This window comes from Lissotriton helveticus, chromosome 11, assembly GCF_964261635.1.
Source record: "Lissotriton helveticus chromosome 11, aLisHel1.1, whole genome shotgun sequence".
NCBI lineage: Eukaryota > Metazoa > Chordata > Amphibia > Caudata > Salamandridae > Lissotriton > Lissotriton helveticus.
In genome coordinates, this window is record NC_136072.1 from 467,441,654 (window position 1) to 467,463,637 (window position 21,984).

A 21,984-nucleotide genomic window follows, 5' to 3' on the forward strand; every position below is an offset into this window, starting at 1 on the left:
ATTCCTGTCTTTTCTGCTTCCTCAGAGAACAGCAATCTCCTCGAGTCTGCAAAGTGTGTCTTCGGAAGTTCGAAGCTTCCCGCCTGCCTGCAGCCTCTACCCCACCCCTTCTCGACTCGTCATAGGGCAGGTACCACCCCCTGTGACGAATTGGGAAAGGGTGGGGTAGAGGCTGCAGGCAGGCGGGAAGCTTCCTTGACTGACGTGGATCCCCGGTGCTACAGGGCTTCAACCTGAAGCGCCCGGGGCAAACTGTATCCACACTTCATCAGGGGGTGGAGACTGGAGCTCGAGTCTATGTATTTGCCGAGCTGATGACCTCACAGGCCTCAGGGCTTTGAGCTCTTCCGCCGGCAAATACATTAGACTCAAGCTCCCGGGCCCGCCCTCGGGCAGAAAGTTAAGGAAAGTATCGGACTCGCTGCCAGTGTCAGCACATCGACAGCCCTGCTCCCAACAAACGTGTGTAAATTATTTTTATAATAATAGATTTACAGAGGTTTTTTTTTACTTTAGCAATGCCGCCTTTATTTTCATCCCCCCAGCGTCGGCATTGCTAAAGTAAAAAAAAACCTCTGTAAATCTATTATTATAAAAATAATTTACACACGTTTGTTGGGAGCAGGGCTGTCGATGTGCTGACACTGGCAGCGAGTCCGATACTTTCCTTAACTTTCTGCCCGAGGGCGGGCCCGGGAGCTTGAGTCTAATGTATTTGCCGGCGGAAGAGCTCAAAGCCCTGAGGCCTGTGAGGTCATCAGCTCGGCAAATACATAGACTCGAGCTCCAGTCTCCACCCCCTGATGAAGTGTGGATACAGTTTGCCCCGGGCGCTTCAGGTTGAAGCCCTGTAGCACCGGGGATCCACGTCAGTCAAGGAAGCTTCCCGCCTGCCTGCAGCCTCTACCCCACCCTTTCCCAATTCGTCACAGGGGGTGGTACCTGCCCTATGACGAGTCGAGAAGGGGTGGGGTAGAGGCTGCAGGCAGGCGGGAAGCTTCGAACTTCCGAAGACACACTTTGCAGACTCGAGGAGATTGCTGTTCTCTGAGGAAGCAGAAAAGACAGGAATGTGCTTTAGAACAGAGCCTGAGTTTGTGACTAATTACAGGCTGTTCCACCAAGAAGACCGACTCCGACCACTAACATAGCATCATAGAATCAAAGGTAGGGGGGGCAGGTATCCATGGGGAACGATGCATCTAAGATTTTTTATTTTGCGTTTCCTCAGGTTGTAATGAGGGGGTTTGCTGCACTGAAAATATTAGTTTAATTTACCTTTGTGTGCACTTGTTTTTAATTTCAGGTGTGTGCGTCATAATGCAGTTCTCTCTAAATGAAAGTCCAACAGCCTAGATACATATTATTTCGTTCTTTTTAGTTATGTGTCTGACCCTGTCCCTCACGCATTAACCCCACTATCATTGCGCACAGGATCATACTTCCACTTCTTTTTTTATACACTTTGATCGCTGCATAGGACAGGTCCAGGCCAAAATGTATTAGTCAGCACAGGAAGGCGCCATCTCGTGCTACCAGTATTGACACTATTAGAGCGAGTGACTAACAAACCTGTAATTGATGGATATGAAGTATAGAAAAAATAATACAATAAAAAATACAAATTACCGGAACTGGGCAATTTCTAACCGAAAAGTAATATGTATGTTGCCGAGTAAATGCAAAAATTAATTTTTTAATTGATTGGGCTTAGCATGCCAATTGGTGTACAAAGTCCAACTCCATCGGTCCAAGGTTTGTGTAATGTTGTCCCAATCAGGTATTCAAATCTACTCTGACGCACAGTCGAAAAAGCGCAATGGGTGGCTTCATATGGAAAATGTGTTACTATCGCAGATTACTGTGCACCCATTGTCAGTTACTTTATGCAGATGCCAACCCAAAGCAGTCTAGACAGACTTCAGTTACAAACCTTGATGCAATGGATGAGAGAAGCAGCTCCTATTTAGTATGAGAACTGCTCTCACTAGAGCCATCAATGCACATTAAAAACAAGTAAATACTGGCTGTTCTGATGGGATGACAGCTTGTATCACAATATGCTTGAAAATGCCACGATTTGTTGTAATTAGTAGCTTCTAAGCAGACTTTCCAAGCAGGCTTTCATGACCCTTGCAAGTTGCAAGTTTAAAACGTCAAGTCAAGTTCAAGTCAAGTTTAAATTTGTATAGCGCACTACTCACCCAGAGGGTCTCAAGGCGCTTGAGGGAGGGGGGAACTATTACGTATCAAATATCCAAGTTTTCAGTAGTTTTCTGAAGGAGAGGTGGTTCTGTGTAAGGTGGAGGTGGGTGGGGAGAGAATTCCAGGTCTTGGCCGCTAAGTAGGAGAAGGATCTTCCCCCCATGGTGAATCTTTGGATGCGTGGGATTGCGGCGAGGGCTTGATTGGACGATCGTAGTTGGCGGGTGGGGGTGTAAAAGGACAGGCGCGTGTTGAGTTATTCGGGTCCTAGGTCGTAGAGGGCTTTGTGTGCGTGGGTGAGGAGACGGAACGTTATTCTCTTGTTGACGGGGAGCCAGTGGAGGTCTTTCAGGTGACCGGAAGTGTGAGCTTGGCGGGGAATGTCTAGAATGAGTCTGGCTGAGGCGTTTTGGATGCGTTGGAGTTTTTTCTGTAGTTTGGCTGTGGTTCCGGCGTAAAGGGTGTTTCCGTAGTCCAGTCGGCTTGTGACCAGTGCATGGGTGACCGTCTTTCTTGTTTCGGTGGGGATCCAACGGAAGATTTTTTTGAGCATACGTAGGATGTTGAAGCATGATGATGAGACGGCGTTGACTTGTCTGGTCATCGAGAGGGAGGAGTCCAGGATGAAGCCCAGGTTCCGTGCGTGGTCCATTGGTATGGGTGCGGTTCCCAGGGCCGGTGGCCACCATGAGTCGTCCCAGGCGGAGGGGGATGATCCTAAGATGAGGACTTCCGTTTTGTGCGAGTTCAGTTTTAGACGGCTGTTCTTCATCCACTCGGCTACTTCTTTCATCCCTTTGTGTAGGTTTGTTTTGGCGGTATTAGGGTCTTTGGTGAGGGAGAGGATCAGCTCTGTGTCGTCTGCGTAGGAGATAATGTTGAGGTTGTGTTGGCGCGCGATGGATGCGAGGGGACTCATGTATACGTTGAAGAGGGTGGGATTGAGTGAAGTTCCTTGAGGTACGCCGCAGATGACTTCGGTGGTCTCTGATCTAAAAGGGGGGAGGCGGTCTCTCTGGGTTCTTCCGGGGAGGAACGAGATGATCCAGTCCAATGCTTTTCCTTGTATTCCGACGTTGCTGAGGCGTTGTATAAGGGTGTTATGACAGACTGTGTCGAAGGCTGCGGAGAGGTCAAGTAGGATGAGGGCGGCTGTTTCTCCGTTGTCCAGTAGAGTTCGAATGTCGTCTGTTGCTGCGATGAGGGCGGTCTCGGTGCTGTGTTTGGCTCGGAAGCCGGTCTGTGAAGGGTCGAGGGATTTGTTGGATTCGAGGAAGGCGGCGAGTTGACTGTTGACGGCTTTCTCAATGACTTTGGCAGGGAAAGGGAGGAGCGAAATGGGGCGGTAGTTCTTGAGTTCGGTGGGTCTGCTGTGGGTTTCTTCAAGAGGGCGCTGAGTTAGGCATGTTTCCAGCTATCCGGGAAGGTAGCGGAGTTGAGGGAGCAGTTGATGACGTCTCGGAGATGGGGTGCGATAACGGAGTCTGCTTTGTTGAAAATATGGTGGGGACATGGGTCGGTTGGTGATCCTGAGTGGATGGTATTCATCAGGCGGATGGTGTCTTCAGTGGTGATTGGGTTCCAGGCGTAAAGGTTGTTGGAGGGGGGTTTTAGTTCAGAGGTGGGTGGGGTGGACTGGTCTCCAAAGCTGTTATGTATGTCAGCAATTTTGTTGTGGAAAAACGCGGCTAGAGAGTCGCAGAGGTCTTGGGAGGGAGTGATGTCATTGGTGCCGGCGGTGGGGTTGGTAAACTCTTTGACGATGTTGAATAGTTCCTTGCTGTTGTGGGCGTTGTTGTCGAGTCGATCCTTGAATGCTGATTTCTTGGTGGATCGGATCAGTTGGTGGTGTTTGCGGGTGGCGTTCTTGAAGGTGGCCAGGTTGTCGGTGGTTGGGTTTTTTCGCCAGGCTTTCTCGAGGGTGCGACAGATCTTCTTGGATTTCTTAAGGTCATCATTGAACCAGGGGGCTTTTTTGCTGCCTTGCTTGATTTGATGGTTTTTCAAGGGTGCTAATTCGTCAGCGCTGTGGGTGATCCATTGTGTGGGGTTGGTGGCTGCTTGGTTTGGGTCCGAAGATTTTGCAGGAGGGTTTTGGTGAAGCGATGTGAAGAGCTGGTCGGTGGTAGTTGTGTTCCAGTTTCTCCGGGGAATTGGTTGTGGGTGGTTGTGGCTCGTAGTCTTTTTGTAGTTGAAGTGAACGCAGCTGTGGTCCGTCCAATGGAGAGCTGTGGTGTGAATAAAGGAGATGTGCTTGCTGGAGGTGAAGATTGGGTCGAGCGTGTGCCCGGCATTGTGGGTGGGGGTGTCAACAAGTTGTTTGAGTCCGAGATTGGCGAGGTTGTCCAGAAGGGTGGTGGTGTTACTGTCGTTCTTTTCCAGGTGGAAGTTGAAGTCTCCCAGTAGAATGTAGTCCTCTGAGGGGAGGGCGTGTGGGCTGATAAAGTCAGTGATGTCTTCGCTGAATTGTGTGCGGGGTCCAGGTGGTCTATAGATGAGGGTGCCTCTGAGTGTGGTCTTATGGTCGGTGTGGATCTGGAAGTGAAGGTGTTCGGCGGTTGTGAGGTTATCATCGGAATTGGTCGTTATGAGGATGGTGTTCTTATGGACGATGGCGATGCCTCCTCCTGTTTGGTTGATGCGGTCTTTCGGATGATCTTGTAGCCTTCCGGGATGGCTATGGCGATGTCGGGCGTTGATGAGGCGTTCATCCAGGTTTCAGTAAGAAAGGCGACGTCCGGCGAATGTCCGGCAACGTATGTCTATGGTATACTGAAGATGGCCATTTAAGTCACAGCAAAGCGAATTTCCTACTGTATACTCATCAATGCCGCTAACCTGTAGGGCAGCACAGTATGAACTTCAATATGCCAGTAATTCTATGCACGCAATTAAAAACATGAGTTAGTCCACTAATTTGATCACAGAACTGGTGGATTTTTGGCTATTTGTTGAGCGAGAGGAGTATTCACGGACCTCCTTCCTTCCTCTCTTCTCTTTTCTCGTATTTTCCCTTTTCTTGCACTCTTCTACCTTTTTTTATTATTTTTGTATTTCATATTTTAGCTGTTTTTCCTTTTGAGATTCCTTTCCTACTTGCCTACCTACCGTCATTTTCTTCTTTGTTCCTCCTTCCACTTCAGTCTCCTTCCTGAGCACTGTAATAGGGACATTTTCCACTTTTAATCATGACGAACCCTTGCAATACTAATACTAATGAACAATTTGTGTATAGATTCGTGTTTTCCAGTTCTATGGGCCCTCCATGCTGTTGTGTATCTGTGATGGCTGACTTGCATTTGCACTCTGCATTCTATCCTTGAGGTCTTTTGACCTTCCACAGACCTGACCCAAATGATTGTGGTCAGTGCCATGTACAGGTTGTTTGTCTTCTTGCTCGTAGTACTTCTATCAGGTAGAGGCATTTCGGATCGCGACAGACATTTGCAGTGTGTTGTTAGAGTGAGATGGGTCATTTAATCCTCCACTTACCCTGTGTCTCTATAACTCACATTCTCCAATGTGCAGGTTCTGTGCCATCCTGCGTCAGTGGCTTCTTTTGCATGCACCCCATGCCTCAATAATGCACTTCTCAGATCAGTGATCATCTCCATTGACATGCCTCCTCATTCAAATGAATTCTTACCTCCGTACCTCCCATCCACACGTTTGCCCATCCACACTCTCCTAACATTACAAAATCTCACATCTCCTTTGCCCCTGTATGCCTTCGTGAATCATTATCCAAGCAATCTCATTCACAAATCCCCCATCTGTGCATCTCCCCATATGCCAAGATCCCTGCATCGCCCTGTATCTCCCTGTGACTGTCCATCTCCGAGTCTCACTGTCCTGGGATGAAAAACAACCCCAGGTTTTAAAATCTGAACAGTTCAGGCTTGCTGACAAAGAATAAAATAACAACACTGCCATTTTTTATAAAAAATGCAAAGTTATGTGCAGATTTGAAGAGGGTACAGTGTAAAAGTTATCTGTGATCCACTGCTAATAAACTACTAACGGTGGCCGTCAGTGTCTTCACAGAGTCTGTGTCTACCTGGTGTACAGTCATAATATCGAGTCAATTATTTCGACTGGACAGAATATCGAGTAAAAAATATAGAATGGACATAATATCGACTAGACATAATATAGACAACAAAAATATCGACTAGAGAAAATTAATATCGAATAGAATGGACATAATATCGAATCAAAAATATAGAATGGACATAATATCGACTAGACATAATATAGACAACAAAAATATCGAATTTAAGGTAAGTTAATAATAATTTTTATTTTTTGTGTAATATAAGTCTGTAGCGGGTTGTGGGTTTATAGGGGAATAGGGTGGGAAGTAATTTAATTATAATTAATTAAATATGTTAATTTATTTATTGATAATAATTTAGAATTAATTGTTAATTAATTATTAATTGGTAATTAATTAAAATATAATTGGTAATTAATTATAATTGATTAATTGATAAATATTTTAATTTTAGTAATTTATTTTCTGTAGCGGGTTGTGGGTTTATAGGGGAATAGGGTGGGAAGTAATTTAATTATAATTAATTAAATATGTTAATTTATTTATTGATATTTTTTAAAAATTAATTGTTAATTAATTATTAATTGGTAATTAATTAAAATATTATTGGTAATTAATTATAATTGATTAATTGATAAATATTTTAATCTTAGGGTTCAGGGTCAGTTGTCAGTTTTTGGGTAAAGGGGTATTTTTAGGGTTCAGGGTCAGTTTTCAGTTTTTGGGTAAAGGGGTATTTTTAGGGTTCAGGGTCAGTTTTCAGTTTTTGGGGTAAAGGGGTATTTTTAGGGTTCAGGGTCAGTTTTCAGTTTGTAGGTAAAGGGGTATTTTTAGGGTTCAGGGTCAGTTTTCAGTTTTTGGGTAAAGGGGTATTTTTAGGGTTCAGGGTCAGTTTTCAGTTTTTGGGTAAAGGGGTATTTTTAGGGTTCAGGGTCAGTTTTCAGTTTTTGGGTAAAGGGGTATTTTTAGGGTTCAGGGTCAGTTTTCAGTTTTTGGGGTAAAGGGGTATTTTTAGGGTTCAGGGTCAGCTTTCAGTTTGTAGGTAAAGGGGTATTTTTAGGGTTCAGGGTCAGTTTTCAGTTTTTGGGTAAAGGGGTATTTTTAGGGTTCAGGGTCAGTTTTCAGTTTTTGGGGTAAAGGGGTATTTTTAGGGTTCAGGGTCAGTTTTCAGTTTGTAGGTAAAGGGGTATTTTTAGGGTTCAGGGTCAGTTTTCAGTTTTTGGGTAAAGGGGTATTTTTAGGGTTCAGGGTCAGTTTTCAGTTTTTGGGGTAAAGGGGTATTTTTAGGGTTCAGGGTCAGTTTTCAGTTTGTAGGTAAAGGGGTATTTTTAGGGTTCAGGGTCAGTTTTCAGTTTTTGGGTAAAGGGGTATTTTTAGGGTTCAGGGTCAGTTTTCAGTTTTCGGGTAAAGGGGTATTTTTAGGGTTCAGGGTCAGTTTTCAGTTTATGGGTAAAGGGGTATTTTTAGGGTTCAGGGTCAGTTTTGGGTTTTTGGGGTACAGGGGTACTTTGTAAAAATAAAGTAAAATTACATTTAAATTACATTTATTTAATAAAATAAAATTATATTAAATTATATTATAATATTTTTTATTAATTTATATTCAAAAAATTATTATATACTTACCAATACTTATGTTGTAATGGTATGCGTTGTAAAGGTATATGCGTTGTAAAATCTTGCGTTGTAAATGTATGCGTTGTAAAAGTTTTTGCGTTGTAAAAGTTTTGTTGTAATGGTAGGCGTTGTAAAAGTATGCGTTGTAACGTCATACATCCCTGGAGTGGGAATAGTAATTTTAACCTCTACGCTATCCAGCGCTTTCCCTACTGTTGCACCCACTGGAGTGGGAGTAGTAAATTTTACCTCTACGCTATCCAACACTTTTGCTAATGTTGAACTCACTATAGTTGTAACAATAAATTTTAAACATTTTCTAAAATGTTATATATGTTTATTTAATAATATGTTTAAATATATATATATATATATATATATATATATATATATATATATATATGTGTGTGTGTAATTTTTGGTGATATAATTTTTTTAATTATATAAATTATTTATTAAAATTATATTTTTTTAATAATTATTTCTAAGTTTATATTAAATATATTTATTACTATATTAGTTTTAACTTACTTTTAAGACATTTTAAAAAATCGATATTTTGACAGTCTATATTTTTGTAAGTCGATATTTTGGAGTCGATATTTTGGTACTTACCTGTTTGAAGATAGGGAGTCGATATTTTGTCAATCGATATTTTTGACTCGATATTTGTGTATCTCGATATTTGTGTCGTCGATATTATGTCAGTGATCCGTCTACCTACCCACAGCGTCTGTAACAGGAATGACCCATGCCTGCCAGGATTAATGCATGGCCGGCTATGCCTGAAATTCTATTCCACCCTATGTCCATTCCTCCAGTACCTACAACTCTCAGTGCCCGTGCCTCTGTTTCACAGTGTCTCCGCGTCCCTGTGCCTCCCTCATGTGTGCCTCTACGTCCGTGTGCCTCCATCATGTCTGTGTCTTACTCTCCTTGTATACCCCTGTACCTATATTTCTCTGCTCCTATGCTAAGAGTGATCTAGAGTGGAAGTCGATGCCAAGTTATCAAAGGAGAGATTTTTGGATGCATCATTCAACTGCGGACTCAGAGGGCTATTCCTTACGTGCTGCAGGTGCAGCGGTGCCAGGGGTGAGGGAACGGGAATGTTCACCACGGTTAGTGGTTGTGTTTTTTACTATGGGACAGTGGTCAGTGGGGTGAGGGTCCGATTTCCTTCCTGCATTGTGGTTCTCTGAACCCTTGGTACGCTACAGGATACAGGGATAAGGGGAAGCAGCACAGGTAGAGTGGGCCATCTATGATTAGGAGAGCAAAAGAGTGTGGAAATAGAGAGAGAGGAAGGCAGTTTTCCTACAGCCACACATCCACATTTAGTGCAGGTTAGAGGGAAGGAAGCATCTGGTTCCTTTAGGCAGCCTCCTGCGTATGGACAGCTATGGGCAGGTGTCCTGAGTGTGGAATCCTTGCACCAAAATTCAGTGAATGCTCTTAGCATGAACATTATTGCAAAGTAACATTCTGGCCGATTGTCCACTTCTAGATACACTGCAAGCACAGCGGAGCATGTTTTTGTGTCATTTTGATATGTTTGTGGCTCGTGAGGGGTGGGTTAGTGAAGCATGGTTGTGAGAGGGAAGATGACGATGTAGAAATTATGTCTTGGGGTATTTTGTAATTTTATGGGCACTGTTCGCACTCTGGGGTGACTCAAAGCAGGGGGAGTTATTAGTTAGGGTATGTTGTTGTAATAGTGAGGCTTGGCTGCCATACTGTGTGTTCTTGAACTAAAGCTTCAGATTTGTTGTCCAAATAAATTTGATTTACGCTGTCAGTTTGGGTCTGTGGTTTATGTGCAGTCCCGCCCACGTGCTCATTTATTTCTGACAGCTTTGCGGCTTCTGCACTCAAGTAAAATGTTTACTTAATTTATATTAATATACCACAGTCAAGAGCCACTCCTCCATGTGCATCCACCGTGCTCTTCTTGCCACGCCCCAGTTTATGGTGTTACTGTGGGCAGCGTGCTGCGTGCCCAGAAGCAGATTAGGTTCACACTGTGTGTGATTCTGTTGAGGGGTCTTCCATTCTGGATCTCTTATTTATTTGGTCTGTATTTTTCTTTTTTATAGAGTTTTATATAGGGTATCAATGCGCTTTACATAGCACCAGTTGCATTACATGAGGAACTCCAATCCTTCAGTGTTAGGCCTAAGAGAAACCAGTGCAGCCCTCACGCTCTTGCTTTTACCACTGATGAATGCCACATTTAAGTTGCACAAGCGAGAGAGAGAGATCAGAGTTTTTTGTCTAATTGAAGTTTTGATTCATGGAAAGGTAGCACAGAAGGCTTTTAGAAAGCTCTGTGGCTGTGGTTATACTGAATAAGCAGCTACCTATGTTATATGACAGCTCTTTAATAATGTAATACCTGCACTTTCACAATTGCTTTATTAACCTTCCTGCTTTCTCAAATTTGCTTGAAAATGCACCATTTTCCCACTATTTTTTCAAAATTTTCTCGGGGGGAAATCCCCCCCGAACCCTCCTTGGGGGGTTCGGGCTCGCTCGCTACGCTCGCTCGTTACGGTGCAGTATGATTATCAGTTTACGCCCTACCACTTTCAAATGTCACCAGCCGCCACTGCTCCCTCTATCTCTCTTTCTCTCTCTCTCTCTCTCTCTCTATCTCTCTCTCTCTCTCTCTCTCTCTCTCTCTCTCTCTCTCTCTTTGTGACATATTTGTTTTGCAACAAGGGGGGAGATGTCGTGCCCAGACAGGGGGCACTAGGACCCTGAGTTGGAGCCAAGGGCAAGGGGACACCGGACACCACTTCCGGTCAGGGGAGGGGACAAGGACATTCAGAGGAAGACCAGCAGAGCAAGGGGTCAGGGGACATACATGCTGTACCAAACAATCTAAATAAAGGTACCTTATAATCAGCCACCGCATCCTGTGATCTCTGGGGGTTTGACGACACGACACCAACATATAAGATCTGAAGCAATCTCAAAAGTCTAAGCTTTTGTCCAAATGGACAACACGCTTCTTATCATCAGTGTAAGCATAGACACTGAATCCAAAGGACATTATACGCCCTTCAAAAGGTGGCACATAAAGGATAAACAATGTGGGGCTGAGGGACAAACTCTGAGGGAAAACACAGCTATGGGTCATGAAGGAGGAGTGCTATGGACTGAGAAGGACTGACTGAGATCGGGAGCTTACGAAAGATTGAAACCAGTCCAAAACTTCACCCCCTGGCACTGCATGGTGAAGTATGGTCAGAAGGATGTTGTGGGACACTGTGTCGAAGGCCGCAATCAGATCTATTAGGACCAGGGCTGCAGAGCCTCCGAGATCAACATTGTCTGCGAAGGAAGAAGAGGGCCCCTGGAAAAAGGGGAATAAGAAGAGGCAGAGGCAGTGGAAACTAACTCAAACTAAAGAACAAAAACCGCCAACCCTATATGTTTATATTCGTATACATCCAATGATATTACCTTATTCACAACAAAAACATTGAGCCAAAGAACATAATAGTCAAAAAATCTTAGTATAGTTTCTCACAGTATTTTTTTATTATTTTTTCTTTTCAGTATATTTCTCCATATAATCCACAAATGTACTACTTATTTGTGGAGAATTGTATATAGTACCACAGAAATACTCCTAAATCCAAATATAATCACATTTTGTACAGTAAAGTTGAACCAACGGTTCTCCACAGAACATACTAAAACTTCAACACACTTTCATGCATATCCCAATCATTCCACACACATACATCAATTGATTCAACTTTCCAAACATACTAAAACAATAAAACAGGGTACCACAGGAAGGAAATAAACACATCAAAGTATTTAAATTGTAAATCGAATCAATCAATGTATTCTGATTTATACTTTACAGGATTGGAATCTATCCATAGAACTGGAAATATTCAACTCTTTAAATAAGAAAATCTTCTTGGTGTTTCTTGTATTTTCTTTTGATGCAAATAATCTTCTGGACCTCACTTTAATAACACCAGCGCCTTTCGATGCAACACCAAATATAGTCAGCAACCTTCTTCATGGTGCAATGGAAATAAGATTACAAAACGGAGAAAATGCTGCAAGAAAATATGCTAAGATTTTTTGACGATCATGTTCTTTGGCTCAGTTTATGCTGTGAATAAGGTTATATCATTGGATGCCAATATAAAGATGTAGGGTTGGCGTTTTTTGTTCTTTAGTTTGAGAGATCAACATGGTCTCCATGCTCAAAGATCTTTAAATCCAGATTGAAAAGAATTGAGGAATTTATGCTTTCAATGTGATGATAGTTGTCCATGGACCCAACTTTCATGTATTTTTGGCGTGACAGGCAGGAGGAAAATCTGGAGGTAATTGGACAGGATATCTGGAATCCAAAGTAGGCTTCTTCAACAAAGGGACAACAAGCACTGTCTTGAAAAAAAAGAAGGAGCCCTGCCAGAGATTAGGAATTGGGTGCAGATAAATGTGATTACTGATGTGATCAATACGGTAATGGGTCCCGAACTCATGGGTATCCAAATGTCCAGGGTTCTGGGCCCTGGGCATGGAGCTGGTGCAGATGGGCTTGTCTTTGTAGTGCCAGCGGTGTGCCTGCTGTGCGAATGCGAGGTAGCCATTTTTAATTGTGTGTGAATAGTCTGCTAATTAAATTGCTTCCCAACAACTAGAGTGGGTACATCCAGTACTTTTGTGAAGTGGTACCTTTTTCATCTCATCCCCTCCAATAGCAATATGGTTTTCCAAAATTAGTTTTTAGTCCTGTTGGGGTAAAGTACCACCTCAGTTATTTTATAATTTTGCATGCTTTTTCTTTACATTGCAAACATATTGCAGCCCTTTACCAACTTATATCTCATGTGCTTTCCTGTATGGCCACATTGACTTCCCACTTCTCCACATATGTGTTAATGCTCATAGGAAGCACCTCCAAGCAGTTTATAAAGTATTGCAATGCCCTTTTTTAGATTAGGTGCAGACCAAAGGACTTTAATCTGTGTTTTGCCTCTAGTTCCCCGACTTTGGTTTGGTCTTTCTGAGCCCATGTGTTAGTTGAGCCATTCTGTATTATCTAATGGGGCTTCGTCGAAGTCCTCACACACTCCTCACCAACTCTGATCACCCCTCTGGTAAATAGATGTAGCAGACTGCCTCCAACTACGAAATCAAAGATTTCCCACCTCCCTGGTGGGAAATCTGTGTTATGCACTCTGGGGGCGTAGGAAATGAATAAGTCATGATGACTCCCACCGCATCCCAGTCACCACTGTGTCCAAGTATTCTAACAGAGTTGTGATTGATTCCGGTGTTTTGTTATTAGTGGGCCCCTGTCTAAGACTGTACCCACAGTAAGCATTCAGAGGTATAGGTGAGCAGCCTCCTCTACCTATATCCAGGGCTTTGAGTGAGGTTTCAAAGACCATTTCGATGCCAACCTTTTCGGGGTGGCTTGGATATACATCCCAATATTCGGGAATTCCAGTCCTCCGTCATCTACAAGTCTAAAAAGTGTAGTTTTAGAGATGCTCAGTGATTTATTGAACCATGTAAAGGCCATTAACTTCTTTAGAATATTGTAAATAGTCGATTTTGAGAACTTCAGACTGTGCTATATACAAGAGCCTTGGGATGAACTCAGTTTTTATAGACGAGATATGCCTAAACCACGATATTTCGAGTTTGCCCTATCTGTACAAATCTCTGTAGAGCGTGTCTTGGAAGTGAAGAACATTGAAAACATTTGGGTCTGAAATTGTTGGAGGAAGATACATTTCTTGAAACTTAATTCTTTAGTGTATTAAATTCCTAATTGTAGGTTGGCTGCATATTGCCATCTGTTGGGTCTGTGCAGTTCACCCCTTTTGACTTTGCCTGGCTAATTTTGAACCCTGTGACCTAAGAACCCGCTGCATTTCCACCACCAGAGCTGTGAGTCCGGTCTTGATTTGGGTTATGAAGCTTAACGTATCTTTGGCTAACAGTACTTGTTTGTACTGGTTGCTTCGGGTAGAGAGACCCCCAATGTCAGGGTTATCCTGTATCTTTCTGAGCAGAGGTTCCATTTTTAGGGCGAATAAGAGGAGTAAATGGGACATCCATGGACGTCAATTCATCAAAAGGCCTGGGGTATAAGAAGTGACATTGCACTCTATTTGACCTTTACTGTGACTCTCTCACACATGCTTACACATGCAAACACATACACACACTCGCACACATAAGCACACTCTCACCTGCAAGCGTGCATACAACATACATTTAACAGCATTTTTTACTTATCTTAACTTCCAGATAGGGTCATATTCCAGCTTATGTTCTCCATTTTTTATTATACCATTAGTGAATAATAATATTCACTATTTGTATAGTAAAACAATTGACAGAAACCAGGCAAGTGAAGCTCCAACCAGTGTCCCTGTGTTTCAGGCACTGATTTTGCCAGCTCTGAGGCCAGGGGTCGCAAATGCAGTGCCAGGGCTAGCACGGGGCAAGCCAGGGGCTATATAAAACGTTATAAATAAATAAAGCTGCAACCTTTAAATGACGTCCATTGGGACATCCCAAGACTCTCTAGTCAATGGTATCCTGTCTGAGAGCTTGCCATTCTCTGTATGCCTAATTTTTGGGGTGATATATTTAGCTAAGGTGAATGTTTTCATAGTTGCTCCCAGTCCTGTCTTATCCAAAGATCAAAGAAAGATCCCCTCCAACTTATCAATCTCTGTTCCAGAGTCTGTGGTAAGGAGGATCTGCTTAGTGTGTGTTTGTTTGGCTGTATGTGTCTGGTCTATAACCAAGTGTATGTTAGCCTGCGTCTTTCTGTTTCTGACAAAGCGGATATTAAGTTTGGCCACACACCATTTAGCTGAGTGAGGGCTCTGATGAAAATGTTAACATCAGTATTCAGCAGCACAATAGGCCTATACTAGGCACTATTGGTTGGGCCTCTGTCTGGTTTAAAACTCCTTCACTTTCCCTGCGTGAAGTAAATAGTTAAACACTTTTGCCGGTGGTTTTATCAGTATGTCTTTAAAAGATCTTTAAAATGAGGCTCATGTCTTTGTTCTCTGGCATGCTACTTATAGCCATCTTAACCTCAGAAGGCGATACAGGTTATTCCAGCTGTTTTAGGACTCCAAGTTTTACAGATGGTATTTGGAAGTCCCTCAAGTAAAATCTGAGTTATGCACTATCAATGCCTTGTGATATTCAGATAGAAGGAAACATCCCAGAACAGGTGCAAGATGCCTTTCATCGCACAAGCCTCTACTTTTTTGTTCACTAGGAAGTGATGTCGTTTCTAGTAGGTGACTTTTTGAATCTGTACACTAATAAGTGGTGATTCTCATGTTCCCACTTATGTTTCTGATTGATAAAGAGTACGTTTTTGAGCACCTTCAGTGGTTTGAAGGATTTCAAATTCTCCTCTTTACTCGCACATGAATTTGAAAGTCACGTGCACCCCATCTCTCTTGTGTTGATGTTTCAGTTGACAAACCCTAACTCCTAACTCAGGTTTTCTTTCTTTTACCAGGCATAGATAGGGTGGCTGGGTGTGAGATTATCTACCTCTTTTTATTGCCTTAGCTGAGTCTCAAACCATATCCCAAGTCACTCTATTTTGTGTGTATCGTGAAAATAATGTTCTAGTGCTTCTCTTTTTGAGACCTCCACTCTCGGATCTCGTACTGCAGTTCATAAAACTGCCATAATTGGTCTTTCTTCTGGATATTTGGCAGACATCCACACAATATGGCGATTGGGCAGTGATCCAAAAATATTCGAATCCTTATCTGGTCCTCTTGTACTAATAAGATGAAGGGAAAGTTCACCAGAGTAAAGTCTATTCTAGTATAAGTTATCTAAGTGTCTAACGCATAATCCCTTTCTTTGAGGTGTTGTGCCCTCCAGATATCTATTAAGGCCAGATCTTGTAAAGTTGGTTTCAGCAACAATCTCTTTCTTTGAGGTGTTGTGCCCTCCAGATATCTATTAAGGCCAGATCTTGTAAAGTTGATTTCAGCAACAATCCCTTTCTTTGAGGTGTTTTGCCCTCCAGATATCTATTAAGGCCAGATCTTGTAAAGTTGGTTTCAGCAACAATCCCTTTCTTTGAGGTGTTGTGCCCTTCAGATATCTATTAAGGCCAGATCTTGTAAAGTTGGTTTCAGCAACAATCCCTTTCTTTGAGGTGTTGTGCCCTCCATGTATCTATTAAGGCCAGATCTTGTAAAGTTGGTTTCAGCAACAATCCCTTTCTTTGAGGTGTTGTGCCCTTCAGATATCTATTAAGGCCAGATCTTGTAAAGTTGATTTCAGCAAGGTTGGTGTGAGTTGCAGACAGGTTCCGAAGGATAATCACTCTATTGTTGGGTGTTGCATCAAAATGAAATCCCTTCTGATTATTATATCCCTTCCAATGAAGTCAGACAATATCAGGAATATGTAGAGGCAAAACATTTCTTCACATGTGTTTCGAGCAGACTAGGGCATGACCGTAAGTATTTTGTTTCTCAATATGCCTCTGACCACTTGTCCTTCTGTGTCTTTATATTATCCTTCTATTTCAGTGGGACATCGCTTCCGACCAATGTGGCCACACTTTTGGTCTTGGTTGGTGCAGATGCATGGATCAGGCATGGGTACCAGTGCAAGCGCATACTTTCAGTGTCACCCTTCAATAAATAGAGTTCCTAGAACAATGGTATTTCTTTTGTATGTAACCATTCAAGCAATGAATTTCTCTTCATAAGGGAACTAAGGCCCTGCTTGTTCAGAGTGATAATCCTTACTTTAGTCATGATAACGATAGAGACAGGTTCTTCAGCAACGGGATGGCCCACCTCAACTACATCATCACATCTTTGACAGGTTGGCTGGGTAACATTGCCCCCCCCCCCAGTTTTTCATCACAGACACCCCGCCGAGGTCTAAACCTGCCATGGCTCCGTCCCTTCTATGCAACCATGTGCTAGGCGCCATGGAAGAGATGCATGAAGCTGAACTTATAGCCTGTTAGATAATGCTGTAATATGTTTAGTTTTATGACTTTTTTCTATTTGTGAAGATCCTTTGCTACCTCTTAGTTTTTGAGTGACTATCATTCTGACTCGTATGACCCCCCCACCTGTGGTATTGTGTACACTGTACCATTAGCAATCAATATGAAAATTAAGCAAGTGTGAAAGGCAAGTAGTTAGGTTGTACTAAATGTTGCTGATCAACTGGCAGCCAACCTGTGCCATAGTGACAAAACTGAGAAGTAGAAAACTGATAGACATTTAGAAGCATGTCTAACAATAACAGAGCGGTTGCAGGCCCTCGGTCTGTGGAACAATTATAGTCAGAGGCTGTCAGCCAAATCCTTCAAACTAACATTCTGCCTTTGCTTCCAAATTCTAATATCGTTACCACAGTCAAATGTATACCATGTCACCACCATACCTGGATGAATGAATAAAATGAAAGCCTTCGTAAGGCTCACTGGTCGATACGGATGCCCCCTTGGCCCTAATTGAAGGAGTGGTTGAATAAGGCTCTCTCCAGCTTGCTGTTATCGGAGTTATCGAGACGTCCTATATTATTTTTCTCCTCTATTCGAGCCTCCAATGACTTTCATGGATATTGAGGACAATGCACCCTTGCAATCATTCCATTTCAGCTATGCAGTAATCAATTTTTCACTGGTCCACTGATGCCCCACAAGCCACTCCAAACAATGGGACAGAAGGCCTGGATTTACAAAATGACTACAATGCTTAAATCATGAACTATGCTAATCCTGTTAACTCCTGAGTCAGAATTACAACTCCTGTGCAGTTTTTTCACACTTACCATGCATAAATGTTACCAGCTAATACCCAGCAGGAATTTGTTCATAGAAATACCTCAAGATCCTGAGTTTTGCAGCTAATAAGGGGTAAAACATGCAGTATTACTGAATTATCCTCCACTTTAAGGCACAGAACAGGGAAGTAATGTTGTACCCAAGATATACTGTATGTTGAGGTATGAGTTTTTATTGGGTGCAGTATTACTTCCGAAAGTACCAAGGCACACACAATGTGTCCCTACAACAGCAGGACTGGAAAAGGTGACATTCACAGCAAGGAGCAAAAAATGGTTGTAAGATATATGGGAGTCATTATGCATGACTAAAAATGAGGGAATATCAAGTGGCTGCAATTCACTCATAGGTTGCAGATAGAAAATAGTCTACTATAGTTTTAGAGCCCGACAGAGCGGGCACTACCGGCTATAAAATGCCAGCTCCTTCAGCTCGGTCCTTTAAGAAGGGAGAGGGCCCTTAATGACCGGTAGAGCCCCCTATGCAGTGGTCTAGGGCTATTTGAAAATTCTGCCCTCTAGGGATGAAATGTTCTAATAGCCCCTCGGGCTCCGTGAGGCCTTTTGTTCACAGCAACAGCTGTGAACGCACATTGGATTGCTGGAGCTCTGGGCTTCTACTGGCCACTTGTCTTCAATGGTATGCTCAACATTCCAAAGTTCTAATAAACAATACAAGTAATGTTTTTGGGACTAAAGGACAAGTAAGGAACATTAAAGTGGAAGATTTGAATGTAGTGAGGCAAATTACTTCAGTATTTTCTGCATTTAATTTACAGTGCTTGGATTTTGCAGTTTATTAAATTTCACATAAATGTCATAAAAAGATGCCTACGTTTCCAAAACAATATAAAGAAGGGGCATGTGGTTTTAGAATGTTGACAGTGTCATATTGAATAGATGTTGCTGCATTTATGATCCTTCTAAAATGAAACTGCCTACTACATGTATATATGTTGAAGTACGTAGGGGTCACCTTTTTATAAGGATTTGACATATTGGTGGTCACCTTTGTCTTAAAGAATTTCGGCTCCACTTTTTTATAGTCTTTTACAGCAGCCAAGAGGCAAACCGGGTTCTGAAGATTAGGAAGCGGGCCAACTCTTTCCTGGAGGAGCTAATGGCAGGTTCTCTCGAACGAGAATGTATAGAAGAGCAATGTAACCTGGAAGAAGCCAGTGAAATTTTTGAAACTCGGGAAGCCACGGTAAGGATTAAAGGCAAGAACAATTTTCCATGTGCAGCAAGAATTTGTAGATTTCACTGGATTTTATTCACTGTTATCATTTGAAGGACTCATATCTGTTGCTCGTAGTCTTGTAGCAGGCACTGGCTCATGTATCTCCATTCTTAAGGTAACACGTGTGGTTGTACACAAAATGTGAAAGAATTTTCTCAGCTGTAACTATTGACATGAGATTGTCATGGAGATAGGCTTTGCCTTCACACTGTGTTAAGTTAGCATGAGCTTATTAGAAGTTTAAACGCCATTTTTCCTTTCTTCTGCTTCTGCACACGGCACATATTGTTATTAATGCTTTGACCTAGTAGAATATTTTGCTTCACACGAGAATAATATGTTTTCCTATTGTATCAGCTTTGCTTGGTAAGCTATGTCTGAACAGTGAGTGCGGCGTCCTTCAAGGTTATTTCAACACAGTGGTTGCTGCTCAGTCTGATCAGCGCATAACACATATGCAGCTGTGGCCAACTCTGGTTTTGGCGCGTTTAATAATGCATCTCACAGAGCAGGCACACACACTTGATGAATAATCACATGCAGAGAACTGGTGTAGAAGATGATGTGATCCCTTTCTACTAAGACCAGAGGTATGGGGCCGCCCTTCTGAAACCCAAAGAGACCTTCTGTAGATATAATATAATATACTAGCAAGGGAGGGTAAGACTGAGGTGCCACTTAACCTTCTTCCCTTTAGCATTTTAACATGCTTTCTCCCTTTGTATTTTATAGACTAGTAACTATGCTGATAACCATGTTGCTTATAATATGTTTGCTTGTATTAGCTAAGATACTGCGCCTGAGAACACGGCATTAGAAATAAATATTTCAAACTTGCACGTGTCTGGTATGTTAGTATAACGAAAGAGTGTTCATGTGTTACACGTTACCTGAGGTGTTCTAAGTCCATGTTCTGAGTTTTCTATTCATTGGGGGTATGGAAGAACCAATGGAAGAACCAATGAGACACTGATGGCTAGTCTGGTAGGGGATTTTCGATACTAAGGTGAGTTTTGGTACACCCTAATTCACTGAGGTTCCAAGTCTCTATGCACAGTTCTGTGTAGGAGCAGAATCCCTGTGACATGGCGCCCGATGTGGGGCGCCATGTCACAGGGATTCTGCTCCTACACAGAACTGTGCATAGAGACTTGGAACCTCAGTGAATTAGGGGATTTTGGATACGAAGGTGAGTTTTGGTACACCCTAATTCACTGAGGTTCCAAGTCTCTATGCACAGTTCTGTGTAGGAGCAGAATCCCTGCGACAAGATCTTAGCTTTTCCTAGAGACTGATCAGGCAAAGTTTTTTAAATTGATTTTCATAGTACTCACGTTACCCCTATAATCAGGCGAGTTTGCCATCTATCTGGAATCAAACAAAACCTAACACATATTTCATCATTCAGGACTTCACAACCACTTTTCTGGGTTCACACTGTTAATCTCCCTCCTCAGATGAATCATGCAAATATGATTTAATTATTTGTTTTATTTATTTACTTTGTGTATAACAAGCATGGCATGCAGCTGGTGGCCTTTTTAGGAATCTTTGCATTGGTTGAGGGTATAAAAGGGACTTCTGCAGACTTCTGAGGGAACCTAATATCCAAATATTCTTAATCCAGCTTTTCCTTGGGAGTTAGGTGTTGTGTGAGAACACTAGTGTTTATAGAAAATAGTTGGGTGGATACAGTTAGAATCCTCTAATGTTTTGCAGTTGATCAAACTATTTGGCTCAAGAGAAGTGTTTGTACTATTTATAGGGATCTGCATGTGAAAAATAGAGATAGTTAAAACTGTTTAATCAAGTAGTGGGTACATCACCCCACTTACTAGTTATAAACCTGGCTGGCACCACAACCAATTTCAGCTATCTTCATTCACAACAGCATTACCTACTTCTTCCAACATACACTGCTCCAACTTTTGCAGCATCTTTCACCAGCCCATCCTCAGACATATATGCTGCAACCTACAGTATTAAGCTAAATGAGGAGCCTTACATAAGCACTTAAGCTAGTCTTCAGGTCACTCTGCTGTATACTTTTATACATGTTTTCTCATGTTCCTTTTTCACAGCCATTTCTTCAGCAAATTAGCAACAACCTTGTTTACAGGGACAACTGATATTAGAGTGGAGGAGACCTGGGTTGAGGCAGAAGGAATGGGAGTTCTAGACCTTCCTCCCACCATAGGTTTAGACATTCTGAATTGTTTGCACATTGTGTCCTGAACCCATAAAATAATTACAAAGATTCAGTCGTTCCACCCCATTGTTCTCAATGAAGGGAACAGGGCAACACTATCAAACATTCTCATGTTGTTTAAGGGGATAGAGTCAAACCCAAAGCCACATTTGAATGGCACACCTTCTGACTACCTCAACTCAAAGGAATTACAATAGGTAATTTTTTCAAGAGCCCCACATTTTCTGGGGATTTTTTGTAAGTAATAAATAGTTGAAGGGGTGTTCCTCATCGCAGCATAAACTCGCCTTGAGCGGAACATGCCAGGAGAATACTAAATCTCACTCTCCAAGAAGAGAAATTGGTGGTTTTACACTGGCACTCTGTATGACATATTTGGGAATTAATAATATGATAATTAACCTGGTTGTTTAAAGTAATTTACCTCTAACAATGAAGACTTGAGCAAGATGTTCCCCTGCCACAATTCCAATTTTTAGCAGTTTTCATCTTCCTATACCGAAAGCACACACTGCTCCTCCAACTGTTCCTTATTGTTTAGGGGTTTTAAGTCTGATTAGGGCCAAAGTTGTGCCTCGGCTGACAGCTGTCACCCTCTTAGGCGCTCTTTGCTTATTAATGTGCACCAAGAAAAGCACTAGCCTCAGAAGAAGAGGATACGCCAGGAACAGCTTTTATTCTAAGCTATCCTCATGAAATATTTTCTGCAAAACTTAAGAAGGATCAAGACAACAAGGGCAGATTTACTTAAACGTATTACTACACAGCGTTGTAATTATATTACTCTGTGCAGTCTTGTCACCATAT

General features: G+C 42.3%; 1 protein-coding gene across 1 annotated transcript in view; it reads left to right on the forward strand.

The window, feature by feature from the left end:
- PROC (protein C, inactivator of coagulation factors Va and VIIIa) overlaps window positions 1–21,984 on the forward strand; it is a 269,683-nt gene that overhangs the window by 123,370 nt on the left and 124,329 nt on the right. Inside the window, exon 4 of the mRNA XM_078666037.1 lies at window positions 18,775–18,935. Within this exon, the coding sequence (XP_078522163.1) occupies window positions 18,775–18,935 (161 nt within the window). The remainder of the gene's footprint in view (window positions 1–18,774; window positions 18,936–21,984) is intronic.